Genomic DNA, 27018 nt, shown 5'->3' on the forward strand with positions numbered 1-27018 from the left:
TCCACGACATTCTAATTTATTGAGATGCACCTGTATATTCAACTCACTAATAATTTTTTTCTAGATTCAAAGTACCTAGTAAATTCTTTTGGAGTGCAATACTTTATGTAAATTATTATTTTAAGCAATATTCACTCTATTAAGCGCTAAAAATACATGTACAGACGCAGACATGACAGTTTCAGAGTCAGAGTGTGTCAGTCAAGAGTCTTAATTTAACCTCATATCAATAGCTCATTCCCTAAATACATTGTTATCCCCTAAAGACACCCTGCCATTAACAGAATACTTTATATAGGAATGAGGACACAACAAATGACTGTCCTACAACTGTAGTCTCCTATCACATAGAGTTTACAAGCTCAGAAGCCACACTGGCAGACAATGATCTCTTCTTTACATTTATACTTCATGATATCCCAAAGATCAACTGCTTCATGTTCTTTGGCTTTGTGACAACCTCCCTGAATGACCCAGACCCAGTCTACCAACCTCTCTTATTATGAGTATACATAGCTCTGGGTTTAAGGTAAATGACCTTAAGTCAGTTTATTAACTTGAGAAAGAAATGTGAAGCTCTCTGCTGGTTTAAGAGAGGTGTTTGAGACAAATGGCATATGTGGCCATGAGTGGCGCAGTAGGAGTCTATTTTAGGACACTTATCACATTCACGACAACACAGAGCTATTCCCGTTTCCCAACAATCCACTGATTACAGTTAAGCCTCACTGACAGGAACAAGCGGAACAATCACTCAGAGCTCAAGCATACAGACCACTGACCGATTCAAAGCATAACTCCAGCCTCAGACGCATGACTGTGCTGTACATTGAATATTTATCTGTATATTGCATTTTTTAAACGACTGTTAAAGGAATATACTGGGTTGAATACAAGTTAAATTCAACCGACAGCATTTGTGGCATAATGAATACCACAAAAACTGATTTTGACTCGTCACTCGTTTAAAAAACAAAAAGAAAAAGCTAGGTTACAGTGAGGCACTTACAATAAAAGTGAATGGGGGCCAATCCGTAAACATTAAAATACTCGCCGTTTTAAAAGTACAGCCACAAGACGTAAACAATATGCATGTTGACATGATTTTAGTGTGATAAAATCGCTTACTAACCTTTTCTGTGTAAAGTTCTATCCAATTTTAAAACTTCGTTGCCATGGCGACATAATGCATAAACCCTTAAACCCTAAAACTACCATAAAAATGACGATTTAAACAACTTTACAGCTCACATAATACATAAGTTTGAACAAAATTAATGTAAGTGCTTTTATAAAATTAAAAACTTCACATTTCTGCCTTAAAACCCTCCAAATATTGGCCCCATTCACTTTATATACATTATATGTGCCTCACTGTACCCTTGATTTTTGCTTTTTCTTTATAAGAAAAAGGAGGAACAAGTCGAAAATATTTTTGTGGTAATTAACTTGCCACAAATGCTGTTGATTGAGCTTAATTTATATGGAACCCGGAATATACTTTAACTGTTTTGGATGTTGCCACAGTGCAATTTCCCCAGACGGAGATAAATAAAGTTTATTTTACTCTACTATAAGAGATTATGCTCATGCTCAACAATACCTTAAATAGATACCAAAAATACAGCTTAAACCCCCAAGCAAAGCACACTCTTTTGCATTGCCAATTGAATTTCTAGCATGCTGCATTGAGTATCCAGAGCAAAACAAAGCTAGACCTTTTCTTAGAACTTTTCATAGCCATTATATTTATTTAATAATTTATTATTTTCTAAATAATTTTAATGAGCTTACAGTTGTCCTAAGCAGAGTAACCAACCACAGGTGGGTCATCTAAAAAATGTTGACGTTCCTACTTAAAACAATATTGAAATTTTAAATTCAGGTCAGTTCAGTAAAAGCCAAGGGATTTTTTTTAATTTTTTTTTTTTACATCTTGACATTACTTGAATTCATAAAGGACAACTTGACTGTTGTTCTTTATTTTATTATTTAATTTTGTTTCACAAATGAAGGTCACAAACCGGTTGCAACACCAGTGATGATAACAACAGTGACAAATCCTTTTAAAGGATGAATTTTCTAAGATGGTTTCAAAAGAATCACAAAACAAGCACAACTGATCAAACTATCATACCATTAAATCAATTTTTCCAATAAAAATATTTCACATGAACATTAGACAATGTTACCAGTGACATATTTAAATGACCCATGTGAAACAATTACAGGTAAAATGTAAATTAATAACTTTTTCAACATGGTGGCAAAATCACTATATGCACATTTGAGCAGTCTCTTCTTCTCTAAACTCCAAAATTTATTTTCCGCAACGTTTTGTATTTTCAAAAATTTAAGTTTTAAGTATAGATAACACCAATGAAATTAAATCAATGGACAAACATTATTTTTTAATTATTTAAATTATTACTTATTTATTTATTTGCTTTATGCACACTTCTTTGGTCTTGTACCAATGCTTGAACTGAGAAAACAAAATTAGTAAAAAAAATAAAAAAAACTAAGCACATAAATAACTGTAAATGTTATAGAAGTGGAGTACCAGAAAAATGGGACAAGTCTTATTTTAAGCAATTGACAACTTCAACTGCATTTCCTAAAAATGAGTGAAACAATTTGGAGTCAAACCATTTCATATTATTTAATAAAGTGTTAGGTTATATTAAGACACCTTTTAAATGGGGTTTCTTTTTTTTATTATCCCCTTTTCTCCAAATTTGGAATGCCCAGTTCCCACTACTTACTAGGTGCGCATGGTTACTCACCTCAATCTGGGTGGTGGAGGACAAGTCTCAGTTGCCTCCGCTTCTGAGACCGTCAATCTGCGCATCTTATCACGTTGCTTGTTGTGCATGACACCGTGGAGACTCCCAGCATGTGTAGGCTCATGCTACTCTCGGCGATCCACACAATGAGAGTGAGAACCCCTAATCGCAATCACGAGGAGGTTACCCCATGTGACTCTACCCTCCCTAGCAACAGGGCCAATTTAGGTTGCTTAGGAGACCTGACTGGAGTCACTCAGATTCGAACTCGTGACTCCAGGGGTCGTAGTCAGTGTCAGTACTCGCTGAGCTACCAACACCCCATTAAATGGGGTTTCTTGACTATTTGAAATCTTTTTTATGACTGAAAAAGGGACATGTTTGTCACCATATTTAGATAGTGACCCAGGTAGTTCATCTCAGTACCTGCTATGGATGTGTCCCACTTACGTTCGACGACTAGAGAGTGTCCAAATATTTTTTTTAGCGCAGTAAAGTTAGTTTTTGGTTTCTGTCGTTATTTCGAACAGTAAATGCCTCTCAAAAATACCTTTTGGGGCCGCTGTTAGTTTTACCGGCTGATGTACAAAAAACGTTTCGCGTTTTGCGAAGTGTTTTGGCTCATGAGAGTTTCCGTAGTCATCGTTTCACTGGCGGGTCAGAGTGTTTTCATATTGGTCAGACTGTCATGCTGTATCATGAGCTTCATGAACATGCATCTGTTTAGAAAACAAATGTGAATCTAGAAATGTTATAAATCAGTTTCTTTATACGCTAGAAACGAATTAAGAAGAAGAACTGGATTGTAGTTGATCGTCAATTGTTATCTGTCTAGTAAGTGCACAAAACCCTTTAAATCGGTTTAAACAGGCTTATATTATGCTTACAATTACTCATTTACACTAGTTAAACATGCTGTTGTAACATTTATTGTGTGTCTTTTTTATACAATTCTCTAATTCGGTTTTGTAAACGGCTGTAGTACATTAAAAGGGAAACACTTTACAATAAGCTTCTATTCGTTAACATTAGCAAATGCATTATGAATTATGAACTAACATTGAACAGTATTTTTTTTTTTTTTTTTACAACATATACTAATCTTAATCAATGTTAATTTATAAATGGAATGTTATAAATTGTTCATTGTTAGTTCATAATGTGTTATCTAATGTACTAATACATGTTTAAATAAACATTCACCCAGATTCAGTTGGCTCAAGCTAACTGATATAGTTAACTAATGTTATCAAATGCAACTTTAAAGTGATAGCATTAAAGGTTTCGCTTAACTATAGGTTTATTATATAACTTAGCTGTCACTTATGTCAAGCAGATGACAGCAGTCTGTGATGCTGGACTGATCATTGAATTGTAAGTCTCTGATATGAGTTGATTAGCATTTAATCTGTATTAATCTGCCTTTTCCCTTCCGTAGGGTTTTAGGAATGCCTGCTTTTCGCCAGGTTGGGGAGAAACAGCTCCCAAATCCTATTCTGTACATGGCCTGGTCTCCGAAGAGAGATCTGATTGCCCTGGCTAACACTGCAGGAGAGGTTAGGATCTTACTTAATTATCTTTACATGGTGCCTATTTCTCATATTGATGTATTGGGTCTTCTCTATATTTAAAACACATCATTATGTAAAATCATGTAACAGGTCCTTGCAAACATACACCTGTAGTGATGTGAAGGGGAGTCATTAGACTAATCTTTCATTACAGCTTCTCCTGCATCGCCTTGCAAACTTCCAGCGTGTCTGGAGTTTACCACCCAATGAGAACACAGGAAAAGAGATCACGTCACTGGCCTGGAGACCTGATGGGAAAAGTACATTGAATTAATAGTTGACTGCTATATAAAGCATAATGTGTAAATGCTCTCCATGCCCCGAACACAATGTTCTTTCTTTGATTTACGTGTATACATTATGCATTACAACTTGACAGTATAGAATTGTAATGTTTTGTAATTTTTAACATTGGATTGTTGTCAACAGTCCTTGCATTCAGTGTGGGAGACACGAAACAGGTGGTGCTGTGTGATGCAGAAAAGGCAGAGATCCTCCACTTGTTCCCAGTGAAATACCCTGTGTCCTGCATGCACTGGATGGAGGTGCAAGACGACAGTAGGTGTGTGTGCTTTAGAATTTTATATAGAGAGGATCTGTGTTGCTTCTCTGTCAGTGACTTCGTTTGATCCTGTTTATTTTTTTCTCTAGTACGTTGTCCTCATTCAGCGAGTCAGAGGATGAGTCTAGCCGTTTCCTTCCAAAGTTACCAACTCTTCCCAAAAAGTGAGACTCTGGTACATGCATGGGAAATGGCTCTGATTTATATGCCTTAGAAAAATGCTTGGCCCATTTCTTTTTCCGTGCCTATTTTCTTGTCAAGCTTTTCACATTTTCCAATTGTTTTTATGGGTTCCCATTTTTCCTTTTGCGTTCAGCTACAGCACCACATCAAAGATATTTAGGTAAGAATACATTTTATGTGCTTAATCGTGGATTATTTGACTTTTTTGTTTTCATACTCTTTACCTATACAGTCTGCATGTGTGTGACTGTGTGTGTGTGTCATTGGCTGCATGGCTGTGAATGCTCTGGTTTTTCCTCATGTGTTGTGCTCTCTCTTGCAGTGAAGAGAAATCAGATGGAGTCACAAACCTTTTGGGGGATGTGAGGTCAGTGCTCTAATTCTCGACTTTGATTGGTTCAAGGATGGATTTGGTTCACCCAAAAATGAAAATTCTCTCATCATTTACTCATCCTCATGCCATCCCAGATGTGTATGACTTACTTTCTTCTGCAGAACACAAACAAAGATTTTTAGAAGGATATTTCAGCTCTGTAGGTCCATACAATGCAAGTGAATAGTGATCAGAACTTTGAAGCTCCAAAAAAGCACAAAGACAGCATAAAAGTAATCCATATTTTCAGAAGCGATATTATAGGTGTGGGTGAGAAACAGATCAATCTTTAAGTCCTTTTTTACCATAAATCTCCACTTTCACTTCCACATACTTTTTTTTTTCTATCTGCGATTCGCATTCTTCGTGCATTTTGCCACCTACTGGTCGGGGCTGGTCAAAGGTGGAGATTTATAGTAAAAAAGGATCTGTTTCTCACCCACACCTATCATATCACTTCTGAAGACATGGACTAAACCACTGGAGTCTTATGGACTACTTTTATGCTGACTTTATGTGCTTTTTTGGGCATCAAAGTTCTGGCCATCATTAACTTGGATTGTATGGACCTACAGAGCTGAAGTATTCTTCTAAAAATCTTAATTTGTGTTCTGCAGAAGAAAGAAAATCATATACATCTGGGATGGCATGAGGGTGAGCAAATGATGAGAATTAAAAAAAAATTGAACTTTCTTTAATCCTGAGACTTTCCTGGTGATGTATTTTGATTGATGTGTGACATATGCATTGCAGGCTCAATATTCTTGTGGTGGGTGGGCCCTCTGGGTTTGTAGAGCTGTATGCGTATGGCCTATATAAGATTGCCACGCTGAGTGGGGTAAGATGTGATCTGCAAACATACTCTTTATCTCGACTTTACATACACACTCTCCCTCTCTGCATATAAATGATTTAACAATTATTTAAAATGATTTATTTTGTATATCTTCATTTTTTTTAAATACTTTTATATATTTTATGTCTCTCTCAGATCTCAGGGACCTGCCGTAGTCTCGGACTTTCCAGTGACCTCAAGTCCCTCTCAGTTATTACAGAGATTAGATCCACAGAAGACAATCCTGAGATTCATTACATACAGGTAAAGCTGTTGGCATGGAAACCTCAAATTCAAATCATATCATTTTTATCCAAGCAAGCATTGTCATTATCAGCATTGTGCTCTCTCTAGTACTCCAAAACCATATCTCATCTCTGGATCGATTGATCCATTAATGTGTACAGAGGCTGCTTACTGTATGTAAAGGGTCCATCCAAACGTGTAGAAACCATGAAACTGACTGCAGAAAATACCCTCGTTCTAAATATATCCAATTTTTCAATGAGTCCTATTTAAGTCAGACAGATTGCATGTAAACAAAGTGCAAACAGGTTGAGACACTGCTGGGAGGCAGTTAAGACTCTCAGACTACATGTGGCATCTCTGCAATGAGTGGTATGTACCAGTGTAAAATCAGTGGATTGTCTGTTGCAGCTGGACACTGGGCTGCTTTCTTCATGTTTGCCTGAGTTGACCAAGATGGCACGCAAGTTTACACACATTTCAACATTGCTACAGGTGAGGTCTTCATTGACAGCCTTTTATTAGAAGCTCCTGAGTTCTGCAGTTGGCCTGTCACAGTCAGTAGATGCACAGAACAAGCATTTCCCTCTATCTATTTTCTTAGAGGGTATTTTCTAGTTACTTTTTCTCTTTCTTTTAGTACCTGCGTCTCTCACTCACCTGTATGTGTGAAGCATGGGAGGAGATTCTTATGCAGATGGACCTCCGCCTCACTAAGTTTGTCCAGGTAAGAGGTCACCACACTATAGCCAATCACAAGCAAGCACACATAAAACATTCAACAAGGCGTCATTCAATAAGGCCTTTAAAAGCCTCACTTAGAAAATGCATGTAAACAAACTTGTGTCCTGTTATCCATGGAAGCTATTGTAATGGGCTGTTTTTGTTCTTTAACTACAATTTCTCTGGCTGAATTGTGTGATATATTTTTTGCAGGAGAAGAACACGAGCACTCAGGTTCAGGATGAGTTTCTGGAGCTACTGCTGTGGGGTCATGCAAGGTACACAATTCATCTTAAAAATCCTTTATGGGAACACTAGCAACATACTTCATCTCTAAAACTTCTTTATAGATGCATGGATTTCTTCTTTTTGAAAAGCACATGTGCTTCCTGTCCGATCACTATGGTAGTAGTGATGATAAGCATTAGAGAATCATCATTCTTCATAACTGCCTCTAATTTTTCTTGAGCAAAGCTTGTATAATTACACAAATTTTTTAATGTATCTCAGTTCTTACATTGTTTTAAAGCAACCAAGATTAAATCTTCTCATGTTTGTGTTTGCTCTAAATGTCCAGTGAGGGGCACCATATGACCTTAAGCTTGACCCTTTAAATGTTTTTTTCAACTGATTGTTGTAGTTTGGTAGCTGATAAAAAGTGGAAAAAACACGGACTCATTCCCAGCTCTGATTAGCTAATTTTTGACCCATCTGAGTCATTAAAGGATTAGTTCACCCAAAAATGAAAATTCTCTCATCATTTACTCACCCTCATGCCATCTCAGATGTGTATGAATTTCTTTCTTCTGCAGAAAACAAATGAAGATGTTTAGAAGAATATCTCAGCTCTGTTGGTCCATGCAATGCAAGTAAATGGTGACCAAAACTTTGAAGCTTCAAAAATCACATAAAGGCGGCATAAAAGTAATTCATACGACTCCAGTGGTTTAATCAATGTCTTCTGAAGTGATCCAGTCAGTTTTGGGTGAGAACAGACCAAAATGTAACCCATTTTTCACTGTACATCTTGCCATTGCAGTCTCTAGGCACGTTCATGATTTCAAGCTCGATTACACTTCCTAGTGCTTGACGTATGCACAGAATGCCAGATGGCGCTAGGAAGAGTATTCAAGCTTGAAATCATGATCGCCAAGGTGCTGTCAAGATTTAGAGTGAAAAAGGAGTGATATTTTGGTCTGTTTTCACCTAAAACCGATTGTATTGCTTCAGAAGACATGAGCTGCTCCTCAATGTGCGTTTTTTTGTGTTCTTATGTTCACGTTGAATCGTTCTATGTCATCCACTTTCGAAGTTCAATTCCAATCAGCAAGAACGCAAGTACAGAGGACGCAGGAAATTACACGGATGTGTTCTTGATTTCTAGGATGCATGGGATGGTGACTTGATGTGGGCAAGAATTTGGTACTATGGTGGCAGATGAAGGACATTTATCATTTTGTTTTGCTTTTTCCTCAAGTGTCTCCCACTGTAAGTCTGCAAAAGTCTGACGCCTCGTGAGAGTCGTTATACTCCGTCAACATTTGTTGTTTTTTGGGCATCATTTTAATATAGTAATAAACTCATTGAGAAAACAAGAGTTTACAGACTTTACTCTTTTAACATGTCACTAGTCCTGGTAAATATTAATGCTGTCATTGGTGTGATAATGCAAGTAGTTCTCTCACTGGATTCAAATGTGCTGTGACGGTTAATTGCACAACAGGAAGATCGCAGCACATCTCAAAGCTCGCAATAGATGCTTTCTGCATCCTCCTGTCCTTCCGAGTTCATTCTTCCAAGGTAGCTTGGCAAGACTGGTCTTCATTAGAATGCAAGTCCATTCTCTGCATTCTTAGAATTTAGATTCACCACTGGATTACTTTTATGTTGCCTTTGTGTGGTTTCTGGAGCTTCAAAGCCATCCGGCCATAATCTATTTCCCCAACTCGCCGTATGACCTCAAAGGGCCCTTGCCACTTGGTGAGTAATTTAGAGCTCGATGTAGGGAGCAATACAAGGACTTTATCTCCTGGTGTAAATTCCCGTAGCCAAGTGCCCCATTATACAGCAGGGTTTGATGTTCCTGAGCATTGAGTAAATTCTCCTGTGTTAGTTGCCCCAGTGTGTGGAGTTTTGCTCTCAAGTCAAGAACGTATTGAATTTCATTTTTACTGTTTGAAGGTCCCTCCTCCCAATTTTCCTGTAAAACGGTGAGCACGCTGGTGCCCATACAGTAATTAAAATGGGGAAAACCCTGTGGAGGCTTGCAGGACCTCTTGAACTGCAAATAATAGGGGCTCGAGCCATTTGTCCCAATTCCGAGTGTCATCATGCACGAACTTCCAAATCATGTTCTGTAGGGTTTGATTAAATTGCTCCACCTAGCCATCCAGTTGGGGGTGGAAAACGCTGGTACGAATCAATTTAATCCCCAATAATACGTACAGTTTGCGTAGTGTGCGTGACATGAACATAGTGCCCTGATCAGTGATGATTTCTTTTAGAATCCCCACTCGGGAGATAATTCTGAAGAGTGCCTCCGCAACACTTGCGTAGTCCACCAGAACCAACACAAAGCGATGCCCACGTGCCGTCCGTTTTAATGGCCCGACAAGGTCCATACCAATTCTTTTGAAGGGGACCTTGATCAATGGAAGGGGGCGCAATGGCGCTTTTGGTGTGGCCAGCGGATTCACTTGCTGACATTCACGGCATTCCGCACACCACCTGCGAATATCCCGCGAATGCCCGGCCAATAGAATTGGGCCATCAGACGGTTCAGTGTTTTTTCCTGCCCTAAGTGACCCGCCATCAGATTATAATGTGCCGTCTGGAATATCATTTCCCGACAGCTCTTCGGCACTAACAGTTGGGTTGTATCCTCTTTTGTCTGAGTGTCCTGCGTCACTCGTTACAACCGATTTTTGATCATCGAAAAATAAGGGTATGAGAGTGCAATGCCCGGCTGGAGGCGTTGACCATCAATCACTTACACCTGGTCGAAGGCGTGCCTAAGGGATTCATTTCACGTCTGCTCCAGAGTGAAATCCCCTACAGGGAATCCTCTAAGGGCTGGGGAAGCTGAGACTTCCCCCTACCTTGTGTCCTCCTGACGTGGAGCTGACGTAGACATAGATGTCATATGGTCCTCAGCCAGCTGGACTGCCTCATCTAGCGACGCTGGTTGGTGGCACTGGACCCACTCTGACATTCCTTTTGATAGCCGGGCGATGTACTGTTCAAGTACCACCAGATCGAGCATCTCCTTGGCGTCACATTCTTCAGCCTTCGGCAGGTGTCACAGAGCTTTTGGGCGAATGCGAATGGGCGGCCGTGCTCACCAAGTGTCACCAAGCGGAAGTGTTGGCAATGTTGCACTGGGCTGCAGCCGACCCATTGCAGGATGGCTTTCTTCAAGTCTTCGTACACCAGGGGGTTGGACGCAGGAAGTTGTTGGGCCATGAGTTGGACTTACCTGGACAACAACAGCAGTAGGCGGGCCGCCCACTTGGTGCTTGGCCACTTCCATGCTCCCGCCGTCCGCTCGAGAAGCTCGATGAAATCCTCTGGGTCGTCCTGAGGTTCCATTTTAGCGAACGTGACTTGAGGCGTGGCCATAGGTGGGTCCGGGGTCGCGGCTGAAGACCCCTCCTGTTGTACCAAGCTCTGTATGTGGACGTGGAGCTGATGTAGACTTAATGTCATATGGTCCTCAGCCAGCTGGACTGCCTCATCCAGCGATGACGGACGGTGGCACTGGACCCACTCCGACGTTCCTTTCGGTAGCCAGGCGATGAACTGTTCCAGTAACACCAGATCAAGCATCTCCTTGGTGTCGCTTTCTTCAGCCTTCAGCAGGGGTCACAGAGCTTTTGGGCGAATGCGAACGGGCGGCCGTGTTCACCAAGCATCAGTGAGCGGAAGTGTTGGCGATGTTGCACTGGGCTGCAGCCGACCCATTTCAGGATGGCTTTCTTCAAGTCTTCGTACACCAGGGGGTTGGACGCAGGAAGTTGTTGGGCCGCGATTTGGACTTCCCTGGACAACAACGGTAGTAGGCGGACCGCCCACTTGGTGCTCGGCCACTTCCATGCTCCCACTGTCCGCTCGAGGAGCTCAATGAAAGCCTCCGGGTCGTCCTGAGGTCCCATCTTAGCAAGCATGACTTGAGGCACGGCCATAGGTTGGTCCGGGGTCAGGCTGAAGATCCCTCCTGGTGTATCAGGCTCTGTAGCACCTGTCGGTCCTCCGCTTGAGCCTGGAAGAGCACCTGGAACCGCTGCTCTTGTTCCACACGCAGCTCAAGCAGAGTCTGATGTTGGGCTTGGTGGATGCTGGCGAGGGTCTTAATCACTTCGGCCAGCGGCAAAGACTCCATGATGGCATTTCTTCCTCCTAATCCCGGCTTTCGGCACCAATGTGAAAGTTCTCTTTTTTATGAAGGAGGAAGCGGGGGCCAGGTGAATAGTCCACGTAAGTCTTTTATTGGTCACACTTTTCAGCGTTACACACACAAAGATCTGCTTTTCAGCATAACATTGAACACACACACATGAACACAGCTGCTTGCGTCACTCTCCCTCCCCTTCGGTGGTCTGGACTGCCCTTATATCCCTCTCCAGCTCTCACTGCAACACAAAACAGCTGTTAGATATAATTTCCCACAGGTGTCAATCCTTACCGCTCTTCCTCTCCCGGCCTCGCTCTCCACAGAACGTCGATCGACCACACCCCCATCTCCACACTGAACTATTCCATTAAGCTGGAAATGTCTTAAAGTCTTGTTGTTTGAGTCTTTTGAACTTCACTTTGAAGGGAGAGCAGAAGCTAAAACGAATCCTCACAGTATTACATAGAACACAACACAATTACCTAACCCTCACTGATTGGTTGAGATCAGTCATTGTTTCATAAAGGTCGGAAAGAAAAACAAAGTGCAGGAATCTGCCCCAACAGATAACAGTTAAAGAGTCTTTAACTTACAGTAAGAAGGTTTAATAAGTGTTTAAAAGTTCTGAATTAATTGAATGGATAATTCCATATTTTTCTTTCAGCCCTGAACTTCAGGCTCTTCTCATGAATCAACTCACAGTCAAGGTAGGTCTATCTGGAATTAGAATTGATCAATGTATTAGTTGCAGTAGTTTTTGTCATTAGTCACACAATTATGACTAATTGCTTTTGTTATTAAAGTGTTATTATTATTCATTTAACCGCTAAGGGTTTGAAGATGTTGGGCCAGTCCATTGATTCTTCGTACTCCAGTATCCAGAAACTTGTTATCAGTCACTTGCAGAGGTATGAATGATTCAATAGCCCTTTAACCAACATTAGATAAAGGACATCAATGCATGTACATTGAGTGTCTTGCTGTGCATATAGTGGCTCAGAGGCTCTGCTGTATCATCTGAGTGAGGTCAAAGGAATGGCACTCTGGAAGCAGAAGTTTCAACCTCTCGGCCTGGATCCTGCAGCCATCGAGGGTAAAAGACTATTTATTTGCTCTTTTATCACTCCTGACCTCAGATTAATCTGAGACATTTATTTATGCCTTGCCTTGCAGGACAATTGAGATGATAATACTTCATCAATTAAAATCCAGTTATAAAATGATATAGTTATGCCTTTCTGTAATTAAAAAAGCAAAACGAAAGCAAAAAATTTGAATTAGCAGGAGTCACGTGACACCGTGCGAGGGTCGGACGTGTGAACGGCGAGCTCTGCGCACTTTGCTAGTTTTGACATTATTAATGTCATAAACCGGTGAGATTCGATACACCTTGTTCCATAACTGTTCTAGGAAGATAATATGTCAAAGAATTCAAAGTCCTTGGGCTCTGGAGACATTAAAAGACACTTACGTGCTCAAGCTGACACCCTTGACAAGGCCGTGGACCAGGGAGCCGATTTGGCCGGAGAAGTGAAGGAAATTCGGCGAGAATTGTTGAATATGTCGGCAGTGCTGATGAAGGTTGTTGCTGACTTGGAGGATCTTGCTGTAATATGTCGATCGATCACTGCCATGGAGATGAAATTCACTGAGGTGGTTACATGAGTGGGGGATGTTGAGAAACGGATAGATTATCTGGAGTCATTCGAGAGGGAATTATCTGCTAATCCGCTAGCGACCAAGGCGGATTTGGAGCGCGTCTGGGAGAAGCTGGAGGATATGGAGAATCATAGTCGGCGGAATAACGTCCGTATTGTTGGAATTCCTGAAGCCAAAGAAGGTCAGGATATGGTGAAATTCCTGGACGGGCTCTTTCCGAGTCTGCTCAACATAACAGGCCATAAGCTGGGAATCGAGCGAGCTCACAGAGTTCCAGCTTGGCGATCTGCTGAGGGAGACATTCCCAATCAATTCTGGCCAAATTTCTGAGATCATCCGATAAAGATTTGTTGCACTCATGTAGCAGTCAAATGGGCCGGCTCACTGAACATTAATTTGACTGTCCAAGGAAAATGAGTGGCTTTTTTGTTTTTTTTTGTGCTGGTTCCGCTTAGCGGCTGGAGTTTTGTTTTGTGGAGAAATACACCTTCGGGACAGTTATGTGGATGAATCTACACGTTCTTTGTTTTTATTCCGCCTATTGGCAGGAGTTTATTTTATAGATTATCTTTTGTTGTGTAGTTCTGTCTCATAAAATTTGTATAGAAACACCGGATTTGAGCATTCCGACGGCAAAGTTGTCACGGGGGCTCTCGTAGGCGTACACGGACTGTTTGAGTTGAGAGGGATGGACGCCAGTTGGTGCTGTCATGCGTGGGGTTAATGCAACGTTTTTCTGTTTTCTGTTTGTTTGGTTCTGGGGGAAGTTCGGGGTTTGATTGTTGCTGTAATGTTGGAGTGTGGTCTTTATAATTTTGTTTTATACAATCTATTTTTTCTCATATGTCAAAATGTCATATGTTAATATGATTGGATTGTCTCTCTCTCCATGTGGAATGTGATTGGGTTAGGGCACCCCATAAAAGAAGGAAGGTTATTTCTCTTCTTAAGCGTAAGAAATATGATATAGTGTTTCTTCAAGAAACACATCTTTCCCCGCAGGAAGATATGGGGTGGACATGTTTTCTTTAGTGCTGGCTCAAGTAAGAGCAGGGGAGTCATTACACTGATAAATAAGCATCAACAATTCAAATGTCTCAAACAGATTAAAGATAAATTAGGAAGAGTCATTATTGTTTTAGTAGAAATTCAGGGGAAAAAATCTTATTTTGGTGAATATTTATGCACCTAATATTGATGATCAGGGCTTTTTTATAGATCTTGAAGAGACGTTGCAAGCCGCTGGCACCCCTTATGATATAATATTGGGAGGAGACTTTAATCTTTTTATGGTCTCAGTCCTTGATCATAGTGAAGCAAAAGTATGCAAGCCCCCTAGAGCAACATTGATGCTTCAAAAGATGTGTATAAATCTTTGTCTTGCAGATATTTGGAGACTTTTGAACCCATCTGGTAGGGACTATAAAAAATTTTTAATCAGTCCATTAGATTTACTCTCTATATATTTTTTTATTATTTATTTATTTATATCCAAGTCCCTCATTTCATCTGTTGTTGATTGCTCAATTGGAAACATTTTAGTCTCAGATCACGCCCTGGTGTGTTTAGAGGTGTTGCCACATATGGAGAAAAAAAAAAAAATCATATAGTTGGCACTTGTATCCCTTTTGCAAAATCCTTAATTCTAACAAATGCTTAAGGCTGAAATCAATGTTTATATGGAGACCAACTGGTCCTCAGTGTCCTCTGTGGGCGTGGCTTGGGAGGCACTTAAGGTAGTTCTTAGGGGCTGGATCATACAGTATGCCTCATTCACCAAAAAATCCAAAGCACAAGAACTCATGAAATTGGATGGGAATATTAAAAGTGTTGAAGCAGAGCTGAAGCGCCGAATGTCGTCTAATGGCCTCAGAGAATTGACCTGATTGAAATACAGATATAATACTATTTTGTGTTATTTGGTGGAGCCGGGGGACAAAGCAGGGAAGCTTTTGGCTAGATATATAAAACGGAGAGAGTTTTCTACCATTCCCTCAGTGAATTCTGCTGGTGGTGAAATATTTACCTCGGCCATTGATATTAATAATACTTTTAAAGAATTCTATCTTGATCTCTATAGTTCCACATCTTCGTCTACTGATGAGGATATTAGAAACTTTGTGGAACCATTAGAACTTCCTAAACTGACGACTGAGCAAAACATTTTTCTTGATTCTGAGATAACCTAGGAGGAGCTTGGCGAGGTAATTAAGGCCTTGTCTACAGGCAAGGCTTCGGGGCCAGACGGCTTTGCCTCTGAATTTTTTAGATCTTATGCTACAGAACTGGCTCCACATTTGATAGAAGTTTATACAGAATCATTAAAGAATGGAAAGCTTCCGCCAACCATGACACAAGCCCGGATCAGTCTGATTATTAAAAAGGACAAAGATCCAAGTGAGTGTAAGAGTTACCGTTCAATTTCCCTGATCCTGCTAGAGGTTAAAATATTGTCAAAATATTTGGCTAACCGATTAAGTTATGACATCTCTTATACATATTGATCAGGTGGGGTTTATTCAGGGCCGTAGCTCTTCTGATAACATTAGGCATTTCATCAGTATCATGAGGTCAGTGGTGAATGATCAGACCCCGGTCGCTGCCATCTCAATTGACGCCGGAAAGGCGTTTGATATGGTAGAATGGGATAATTTATTTATGGTTTTGGAAATATACGGGTTCAGGAATACTTTATTGGATGGATTAAGTTACTTAATAGACACCCGATAGCAGCGGTACAAACAAATTGATTAATTTCAGATTATTTTACTCTGGATAGGAGCACCCGGCAGAGTTGCCCTCTTTCCTCATTATTGTTCTGTCTTGCCCTGGAACCATTAGCAGCTGTGATAAACAAGGAGGATGATTTTCCGGGGGTGTGGCGGGAGGTGTGGGCATAAACATTCGCTTTATGCAGATTATATTTTATTATTCGTCTCCGACCCTACTAGATCTGCACCTTGCCTCCACAGAATTATTAATTACTTTTCTAAGTTCTCAGGATACAGAGTCAGTTGTTCTAAATCTGAAGCTTTGGCTCTGACAACGTATTGCCCGGTAACTGCTTTTCAGCTGGGCGCCTTCCATTGGCCCAAACAGGGCATTCATTATTTGGGCATTTTATTCCCAGCAAATTTGTTTGATTTAGTTAAAAGGTTTTCGAGATGAATTTTATTTCAAAATTCAACTACCTGCTACAGTCTCTCCCTGTAGATTTCCCCCTCTCTTATTTCAAACAATTTGATAGTTTAGCGAAGTCCTTCATTTGGAATGGTAAACATCCCAGATTACATTTCAGTAAACTGCATAGGCCAATTGACAAAGGTGGGCTAGCCTACCCAAGAATTTGTTTGATTATTATACATTCAGTCTCAGACATTTGCCTCATTGGTCGCTTCCACCTGAGAGAGCCCCTCCCTGGTTAAGTTACACCTCATTATCTCGCATTTGCACTCGGTATGGACAAAAGTGTCCAGAGTGTTTAATTCGGACATTTATTTAAATGTTGCCTCGAGCATATGACTGAACCACAAATTATGTATTAATAAGTCCCCTTTCTGCTGGACAGAGTGGATTGAGAGGGAGGTTAATAAACTCGGTGACCTATATGAGAGTGGAGTGTTGAGATCCTTTGAAAATATGGTTCAACATTTTGGGATTCCCAGATCTCAGTTCTTTAGGTATTTACAGCTGCGCCACCTGCACTGTACTATTTTTGGAAGTGGCATACACTCCCCTAAAGCAGCAGACACTCTGGAAGTGGTGATTACTGCTTTTGGAAAAGGTCATGAGGAATCAGTGTATTACTTCCTGCTAATTCAGAGTCTGGGGGACGGAGCTTTAACTTCTGTCAAGAGATTAAGGGAGAAAGATTTAAACTTGGTATTGGAGGAGGGAGTGTGGTCTAGGATTAGAAAAAATGTCAAGTCTGCATCTAGAGATGCAAGGGTGCACCTTATGCAATTCAGGATTTTACATTGATTCTATTGGACCACCTCTAGATTGTATAGGCTTGGTCTGAAAGACACACCCACCTGCTGACGATGCCAAACAGAAGATGTAGACATAACCCATGTTTTTTTGGTGGTGTGTTAAGATCCAAGAATTTTGGTTGAAGGTTCAGAGTTTTATGTGTGATGTATTGGGCACTCAAATTTCATTTTGCCCCAGACTCTGTATTTTAGGAGATGGGGTGGTCATCAATATAGGAGATAAACACACAAAAAATTGGGGTCATAATTGGCAGACAAATTGTTTTAAGGGATGGAAGTCGGCTGGAGCACCCTCATTTCAAGAATGGTGCACAGAGATGGGGAGGGTGGCGTCTTTCGAGGAAGCGTCATGTAGAAGGCTAGGGAGTTGGGATTCATTTGATGGGAAATGGGGCAGCTATTTGGCATTTTTGGAGGGCTCTCAGGGAGGGGCAGTGGAGAGAGAAGTTTAGTTTTAAATGTGTGTGAGTTTATTATTTTTTTTTATTTTATTTTTTGTGTGTGTCTATAATCATGTGTGACCACAGGGATGTTGTTGAGGGTCATGGTGGGGTTGGGGATTGGAGGGGTAATAGTGGGGGTTAAATGTTAATTCTGTATATATACAGTACTGTAAAAATGTTGCATAGTGAGGATGTCTTCAAAAATAATGCCATAAATACGTCTTATTTATCAATTAACGTCATACAAAGTTCAGTAAACATAAAAAAAGCTAAATCAATATTTGGTGTGACCACCTTTGACTTCAAAACAGAACCAATTCTCTTAGATACACCTGGATACAGTTTTTCTTGGTTGTTGACAGATAGGATGTACCAAGCTTCTTGGAGAATTTGCCACAGTTCTTCTATCTATTTCGGCTGTCTCAGTTGCTTCTGTCTCTTCTTGTAATCCCAGACTGACTCAATATTCAGTAGGGGGCTCTGTGGGGACCATGCCATCTGTTGCAGGACACCCTTTTCTTCTATTCTATTCTGTTTGCAAAAGAAATGTTTGGGAGTCTAACATTTATATTTTCTATTGACCCATTAAAGCTGAAAATATAAATAACCATCTTAAGACAAATGTTTTTGTGAAGCATCTTATGTGCCTAAGACTTTTGCACAGTACTGTATGTTTTGTTTTTCTTTATATTAATTAATAATAATAAAAAATAATATTAATCACAAACAAAAAATTATAATTAGCAAGATGCTGTTTAAATGTTTTAGATGAAAGTGTTATGTCACTTACACCACAGGGCAGCTTCTTAAATGTATTCCGTGACAGCTACCTTTTTGTGTCTCTATAGATGCTATTGTAGCAGTGGGCTCTTTTACCCTGAAGGCCAGTGAACTTTTACAGTAAGTTTAATCTTATTATATTCACACTGTCCTCCTGGAGGATTTGAGTGTCTGCATATTTCATCATTAAACTCTCTCAATTCATTGTTTTCATTCTAGAGTCATTGATAAGAGTATGAAGAACTTCAAAGCTTTTTTCCGTTGGCTGTATGTTGGTAAGATGTGGCTTTTGTATGAGCATTAGCTGTCAGATGAATTGGGTGCAAGTGTTTTGTAATGTAGCAGTTTTTGCTTTTTCACAGCAATGCTTCGAATGTCTGAAGATCATGTTCCTCCTGAGCTTAACAAGGTGAGAAAGTGGCTTGAATCAGTAACTGACAGACAGAAAGAGTGATGGATTGTGGGTGAAGAAAATGTTGATGGTGGGAGGTTTAATCATGCAAAAAATAAACACCCTCATTTAGGGGTGGACTGGCCATCGGGAGCACCGGGCGTTTTCCCGGTGGGCCGCTGGGTAATTTGGGCCGGCCCATTCTAAAGGCACATAGATGACCACCCTGGGCTCTTACATTCCCACACTGACCTCATTATAGAGGGAGAATTAAATAAACTTTGAAAGGTTTAGAGAATATAATGACCTTTAGTTTGAAATTACTTACACACTGAAGTGCATTTCTGAATGCGCACATGTACTCTGTAACTTGCGTGGACTTCGTTATTTCACATACAAATCACAATAATGTTGACTAACAAAAACACACATTAAGTATCAGATGAGTTCTGAATAATCACAAAATGACAAATAACTGCAGGTTATAACTAATAACTGCAATAACTGAAAGACGCAACAAACTCACACAGAGTGAAAATATGTGCAATTAATCTGCAAAATATCTGCAAAGATCTGCACTTTAAGAGGTATATTTATATTTTACATATTTATATTTGTTTATATTTATATTTGTACATATTCTGGCCAACTTTCTGTTTTCATTTATTTATTTATTTTAAATAAACATTTACACGTAGTTATGTAGGTAATTAACATGAAACTGTACTCTTATGAAAAATGAGAGTTCATGGCGAATTTGCCGCGAACTTGCCGCAAATTCGTCACTAATAATTTTCACATGCAAATGAGCTTTGCAGCAAACTTGTGGCAAATTGTCCATTGTTGCCAAAGGTTTGCTGGAGGTTCACCACTACTGGCGAAGAACTGCAAATTTCTGGCAAACATTTGCGGCAAATCAAAAGCTCATTTGCATGTGAAAATAATGAGCGACAAATTTGCGGCTAGTTTCGATTTTTATAAGGGAATCACTGTCATCAGTGTGGTGTGACACTTTCTTCATCTAACTATTTTAAACAACATTTTCTGATCATGTATAGCTTTATATAAATATATAATATGTTAGTATTATACTTGTTGCTTCCACAACCTCATATTAACTAAGACAATAATTTATTTGCAATTCCAGAAAAAAGTTGAAAGGTGATTAAGATCTTTATAAATTTGAAGAAATGCTGACTTGTCACAGCATCTAAAATACACACTTTCCCTTGTACGTTCATGTACATTTTAACTTAACATCTGAATGTTGGTGTAACGGGTTCACAAGATGGGCAAGAAGGAGGCAGGAACCGGCTTAACACTCTACGAACTTTAATCACAACTTAAACACTTTCATCTGAAACGCAACATAAAATACTGACGCACACAACTCTGCGAGCGTCTCTCTTTCTCTCTCTCTCTCTCTCTCGAACTGGCGTCACCGGCTCCCCTTTATCCCTGTCCTGCTGTTTGGCCAGCTCAGCACCAGGTAAGCACCCTCACGGCCCGTCCACACCCTCCTCCTCGTCACAGTTGGGGGAAAAAGTTCTCGGACATGTTAGTTGTCTGAGCTATAAAGTGCTTATTTTAAGTGTTTTTCTAATTCCACTCATAACATTAACAGTGGTTTTATATGTTTGAAAGTTATGAAATTTTTTTGCACTGGTGGGGCCCGTTGTCATGACTAGCAGTCAATAGTATAATACTGTATGTTAGTCATTGTCCTTACTGCCAAGCTCTAAAAAGGCATAAAAGAACCAAAAAGGCACCATTAAAATAGTCCAAATGACATGCAATTTATTTATAGTCTCTTGAAGACATACCATAGCTTTGTGAATCTTAAAAGGCTGTGTTTAATAAATAAATAGTCTGCATGCACAGCGTACTTCCGTAAATGTGCGGTGCTCTGTTGTGTCACACATAGCAGATGCTAGCTTATTATTATTATTATTATTATTATTTATTTATTTATTTATTAAATTATAATCATATTTCAGTTCCAAAAAATAACGTATTGAAAATGGGCTAATATCTTATTACAAAAAAAAGAAGAAAAAAGAAGTCCAGATACAAGTTAAAAAAACGTGTAAAGAGAACTGGCTTCTTTTCTACTGAAGACTTTCACTGGAATTACTGTAAATTTTGTTGCTGCATTATCCAGTAGACTATTTAAAATAACGTTTTTCTTAATAGGCTATACATTTTTTATGTAATCGTTTTCTCTCTATTTTATAATGAAATAATGTGTAGTTGGATGCTTTTGTTTCTTTACAAATAAAAGTGGACCTCCAATTAGTTTCACACAGTGAGGTTTAGATATTCTAAACAACAACACTGGTATCGGATCGGGATCGGTCGACACAAAGAGTTCATGTATTTGAATTGGATCGGGAGAGAAAAAATTATATTGTTGCATCCATAGATTTTTCTCCTATAATAGAGAGATTTTCCCGATATTGAGTCATATTTCTGCTGTAAATAATGTTAGTTTGGTTTGAATATTTCAGATGACTCAGAAGGATCTGGCTTTTGTGGCTGACTTTCTGTCTGAGCATTTCAGTGCTGTAAGTGAATGGCAGACTCATCATTTACATTAAACAAACATTTGGGGAGCCCTTGTAAAGCCCATCTTCTCACTTTCTTTCCCCATTCCAGAACGAGGAGCTGTTTGATCGGAAAGGGAAGTATTTTAATGTTGAGCGCGTTGGACAGGTGAGGGCATTAAAAAAAAATCAGGTAGTGCAAATTCTTTTCCTCGTTTTTCCTTGAACATGCTTGTTCGGTTATTTGCAGTACTTGAAGGATGAAGATGAAGACTTGGTGTCTCCCCCCAACATGGAGGGTAACCAATGGGTGATGTTTGTTAAGCAGAGCACTCACCTGAAAGGTAAATTCACAACACCTTCTCCCATTATTACATCACAAGATTTGTGCTAATATGAACTTAAAGGAATAATTTACCCAAACATTTTACTCTTCTCATCATTTACACAAATCAGAACACAAAGGAAGATATTTTGATGGAGATATGATGTGACTTTATCCATACAATGCAAGTCAATGGGGTCCAAACTTTCAAGCTCCAAAAAGCAAATAAATGAAGCATAAAGGTAATGCATACAACTCCAGTGGTTAAATCCATGTCTTCTGAAGCCATAGAATCGGTTTTGGGTGAGAACAGACCAAATGAAACTCATTTTTCATTATAAATCTTAACAGTGCAGTCTTTAGGCACGATCATGATTTCAAGCTCAGTTACACTTCCTAGTGCTTGATGCATGCATTGTGATTGCCAAGGAGACAGCAGATGTCAAGATTTATAGTGAAAAGGAATCGGATCGCTTCAGAAGACATGTATTTAACCACTAGAGTCTTATGGATTACCTTTATGCTGTCCATACTGTATGTCCTTTTTTGATAGGACAAAATGTAATTACTTTTTTGCTACTTTTTTATTTTTATTTTTTTTGCGCAGACAGTCCACTGCTCTTCCCCACGTACCCACAGAAGTCTCTGCACTTTGTCAAGAGAATGATGGAAGGCTCCATTGATCTGTGCTTACAGAAACCAGCCGTTAGTCTCTGTCACACACAAACCTTCACACTCTCTCTGTCTCTAACGTCAGACACTTAAACAAACTTGCATTGACAAGCGAGCGAAACTCTGAGGGTGGTTGGAAACATGAACTTTACCACATCAGTGTAATAGTTTTAGACATGTTCTGTTTTGATACCTTACAATTTGTAGCGGCATAACTTGAGCTTTTCAGGCTTTTATTATGGGTTGGGTGAGTTTGTGTTTGCTGAGTCAGTGTTTATGTGTGTGTATGAAATGTAGTCAGCCATATTGGGAACAGTTGTAAAACACACATGCTGCATTACGAGGTCCTATTTCATCCAAAAGACCACAACATAGAGCTTTCTGGTTAAATCTTCTCTGCTCTCTGTAGTATACAAGTACACTATCTTCCCCTCAAAAATATACAACCTTGCATAACAGTGATGTAAACATCCATACTCCATCTATTAATATGATGTTTTCTATCACATTTATCACTTTTAAAATAACAGAACCATTACCTACATTAACTGTAATGCTTTACCCTTTCTGCTGACCACTCTTTACCCTTGCACTAATGCGTCTGACTCCTGGTCATATGCCTTTGTGTTTATGTGTTTCAGGAGGTCATTGGGCATTCAGTAAAACAAGCTATGTGTTTAAAATTGTACACTGTGCCTGAGAGGTAATCCATGTTTCAGTTTCACATGGTAAATCAAGAATTGGTCTGAAACAGAGCAACCTAAAACCAATTTAAGGAATAGTAAATATACTGTCATCTAAGGACAGCAAAGAACATAGTAATTCTGCTCATTTTGATTTACTGAATCAGGGTTTGTATTATGTCTCACTGTTGGCATTATGATGACTTCTGTATTTTATGTTATATTTTTGATAGCTCTGAAAATACACCAAGGCTGTTTGAGCTTCCATCACTGTAAGTGGATTAGTTATATATCTCTGTGATAAAACTCTAAACAAAGTAGGCTATTTTGTAATGGCGAATTCAGTCAGTGGTTTGATTATGAGTGTAAAATGATTATAAAGTACACATGGAATACAGATAATGTTTCTAAACAGTGTTAGGATTATAACCACGTTTTCAATGCAGGTGGAATGATAAGAAGGCTGGTATGCATTATGTAGTATTCTGCATGCCAGAAATCTCTCCATCTAAAATGTATATACTAAGGAGAGCAACAGACCCCAACAGGTATACTCACTTTGCCCTTTTATTCTTGGAGTTTGTCTTTTTAACTTTTCTTAAAGGAATAATTTACCCCAAAATGAAAATTCTCTCATCATTTACTCACCCACATGCCATCCCAGATGTGTTTGACTTTCTTTCATCTGCTCAATTGAAATGAAGATTTTTAGAAGAATTTTTCAGAACTTTTGGTCCACACAATGCATGTAAATGGATGCCGAAATTTTGAAGCTCCAAAAATCACATGTCAGCATAAAAGTAATCCATAAGACTCCAGTGGTTAAATCAATGTCTTCTGAAGCGATATGATAGGTGTGGGTGAGAAACAGATGTAAGAATATATAAAACACACAAAGGAAGGAACGGACATCTTGGTCTTCAGTTGAAGATGCTGAAGTCTTTATTGCAGTGTAGCAGTGAAAATTTACATGTAGCACCTTGGATTCAGCAGAGTCAGACTGAACCTTCTCAAACCTAACCTTTTAACTAGTTTGTAAAATAACATGCCGCCCATCATGTTAATGAGGCTGTGCTCTTCATGCAATTAAATAACAATCTCAAGGTCTGGTTCCCTGATGTTGTTCCAGGAGTGAGCACCCAAATGGTGTGGTGATACCAATTGTTTAGACAAATACCCGACCGAATGATAACTAGGGTCGTGTATCACTTTATCTTAGATGGTTCTCGGTGTCCCACTGTTGTTCCCATGCTGTACTCATTTAAAGTCACTCAGGGTGTTATCACCCAGACAAAGTTGTGACAAAGTTGAATCTGTTACTATGATAATTAAGTCCTTTTGGGGGAATGTGGTTTCTCAAACAAAATCAGGTCAAGTGGGACTCTCATTTTAGGGCAGAATACTGTAATTTCTTACATAGATCAATATTTAAGTCTTTTTTTACTATAAATTCTCCTTCCTGCTTAGTCAATTTCCACTTTTTCACATTCATCTTGTCTTTTTGGTGATTCACATTCTTCATGCATATTGCCCCCAACTTGTCAGGGAGACGAATTTCTAACAAAAAAGTACTTAAATATTGATCTGTTTTTCACCCACGCTGATCATATCACTTCTGATTACATTGATTTAACCATTAGAGTCGTATGGGTTACTTTTATGTTGCCTTCATTTCCTTTTTGGAGCGTCAAAATTTTGGCACCCATTCACTTGTATTGTATGGACCTACAGAGCTGAAACATTCCTCTGCAGAAGATGGCATGAGGGTGAGTAAATGAGGAGAGAGTTCTCATTTTTGGGTGAACTATCCCTTTAATTGATTTTAAAAATAAAAATATTTTATTAAGTTAAGATGATAATTGTGTGTGTGTGTGTGTGTGTGTGTGCTTTAGGTCTATGCCTAATGGTCTGGTGGCCCTTAACATCAACACTCCTCTCAATTCTAGTATATCTAGTATAGATGATGAAGCACCAACATCAAATTCTATGTGAGTTCATCTATACCATTATTTGATCTTTGACCATGCATTTTTGTCTGTGTGTGTGCATGATTAATTTGATGGCAGTACAATTGTTATTATAGTGACTCCATGTACGGTTGCCTTGATGCCCGTTTCTATGATGATGAGACATTGACCGTGATATTGCGAAGTCTGGAAGACGATGAGAATAAGATGCGTGTCCTCGTTCAGCTTCCTCTAAACTCTGTTTTAAGCTGGGAGCAGGAGTTCATCTGGGACCTTACGCTCAGGTGCAGCTCATCTATTGACTTCCACCAATTCTCTCTTGAATCACATCTTTAGCTTTAGCAAAAAAAATAATATAATAATGTCAATGCATGCCTTTATTGTATGTCTGTGGCTTGCAAACATTGGTTGTCCAGAATAGGAGCTCTCTTGACATTTGTTCTTTTCTATCTGTCAGGCTGGAGCAGCAGACAGAAGGGATCCCTGTCCAGGGTCTGACCTGGGGAAACCAGAGCAGAGAGTTGGTGAACATTAAAGCTCAGTTTGTGGCTGTTAATGGGATCCGCAAAGTGGCCTGTGTGGTAAGAGTGACAGCCTTCAGTTCATCATTGATAAATTCCAAATACCTGAATCTTCATGTTGAAAAAAGTTAATATTGAAAATGTATCAGTTTAAAAGAATAGTTCACTCAAAAATTTAAATTCTCTCATAATTTACTCATCCTCAGGCCATCCTGTGTATTATTTGTATGACATTCTTCTGCAGAACACAAAGATTTTTAGACTAATATCTCAGCTCTGTATGTTCATACAATGCAAGTGAAGGGTTGCCAGAACTTTGAAGACATTGATTTTACCACTGGAGTCATATGGATTACTTTTATGCTGACTTTGTGCTTTTGGAGCTTCAAAGTTTTGGTCACCATTCACTTGCATTGTATGGACCTACAGAGCTGTAATATTCTTCTTAATATCTTCATTTGAGTTCAGCAGTAGAAAGAAAGTCACACATCTGGGATGTCCTGAGGGCGAGTAAATCATGAGAGAATTTTCATTTTTAGGAGAACTATTCCTTTAAGCATGAGATGAAAAAGTGAGAAGTGGAAAAACAGCTTTTTTAAAACTTGACTCAAAGTAATCCAACATAAGCAATTATATTTCACATTTAAATCCACATTTATGATCAGGGACGTCCAAACTCAAGGTTCAGAACTCACATTTGACCTCCAAGTTCAAGGAAATCACTGTCACATTTAGGTTCAGTCACAGTCAAAAATTGGTGTACTTCCAAGGTCAAACCACACCTGACTTCCTCTTCCTGTGTGCTCACCTACAGTACATACACCTGTTATGCCAAAAACAGGACTCAGTGTGCACCCATGAAAACGTTTAATATAATAAACAATATTAGTAAGCAACGATACTACAGCTGTCATATAGCATGCTATATGTAAATGATAGTGAATAAATGGTCTTGTCTCTCCACTCTCATCAGCTGAGTGCCAATCTGAGGCATGTACGTGTGTTTGAAATGGATGCAGAGGAGGAAGAGGAGGAGGAAGAGCGTGCCGATGAGTCACAGGAAATGAGCTCAGACCAGGACAGACTTGAGGATACATTGATCAATCAGAGTGATGTGGGAGGAGGAGGAGATGGAGGGGGTGGGGCTGAGGATGCTCAGGTGACAGGGCAAGGGTCAGGAAGCATTCTGGACAACACTGCAGGGTCAGATACACTTTGAACATTCACCATATCTGGCACCTGAACTATGGACTCTTCTACAAACTCAGAATCACTCCATGATTACCAGTTTTTGTCATGTACTTTATGTACTAAAAATAAAAATATTTTGTGATAAAGAAACTGAACATTTCACATTCGCATTTATAAATAAA

General features: G+C 39.4%; 1 protein-coding gene across 2 annotated transcripts; it reads left to right on the top strand.

The window, feature by feature from the left end:
* Positions 1-3448: 3448 nt before the first annotated feature.
* anapc4 (anaphase promoting complex subunit 4) lies at positions 3449-27018 on the top strand. 2 transcript variants are annotated; one of them, XM_051655934.1, is made up of 29 exons: positions 3449-3620; positions 4225-4342; positions 4512-4617; positions 4787-4919; positions 5009-5083; positions 5236-5262; positions 5425-5469; positions 6229-6313; positions 6467-6574; positions 6968-7051; positions 7197-7283; positions 7493-7557; positions 12334-12376; positions 12501-12577; positions 12662-12762; positions 18612-18663; positions 18763-18818; positions 18906-18952; positions 21442-21498; positions 21590-21646; positions 21728-21821; positions 22410-22507; positions 23116-23177; positions 23391-23429; positions 23604-23705; positions 25050-25145; positions 25241-25408; positions 25582-25705; positions 26619-27018. In XM_051655934.1, exons 2-29 carry the CDS (start codon positions 4235-4237, stop codon positions 26862-26864), a joined length of 2442 nt encoding a protein of 813 aa, XP_051511894.1. In that variant the 5' UTR covers positions 3449-3620; positions 4225-4234; the 3' UTR covers positions 26865-27018. The 2 variants fall into 2 exon arrangements, with proteins under 2 accessions (XP_051511894.1, XP_051511895.1); XM_051655935.1 differs by lacking the exon at positions 5236-5262.

This window comes from Myxocyprinus asiaticus, chromosome 25 (assembly GCF_019703515.2).
Source record: "Myxocyprinus asiaticus isolate MX2 ecotype Aquarium Trade chromosome 25, UBuf_Myxa_2, whole genome shotgun sequence".
Classification (NCBI taxonomy): domain Eukaryota; kingdom Metazoa; phylum Chordata; class Actinopteri; order Cypriniformes; family Catostomidae; genus Myxocyprinus; species Myxocyprinus asiaticus.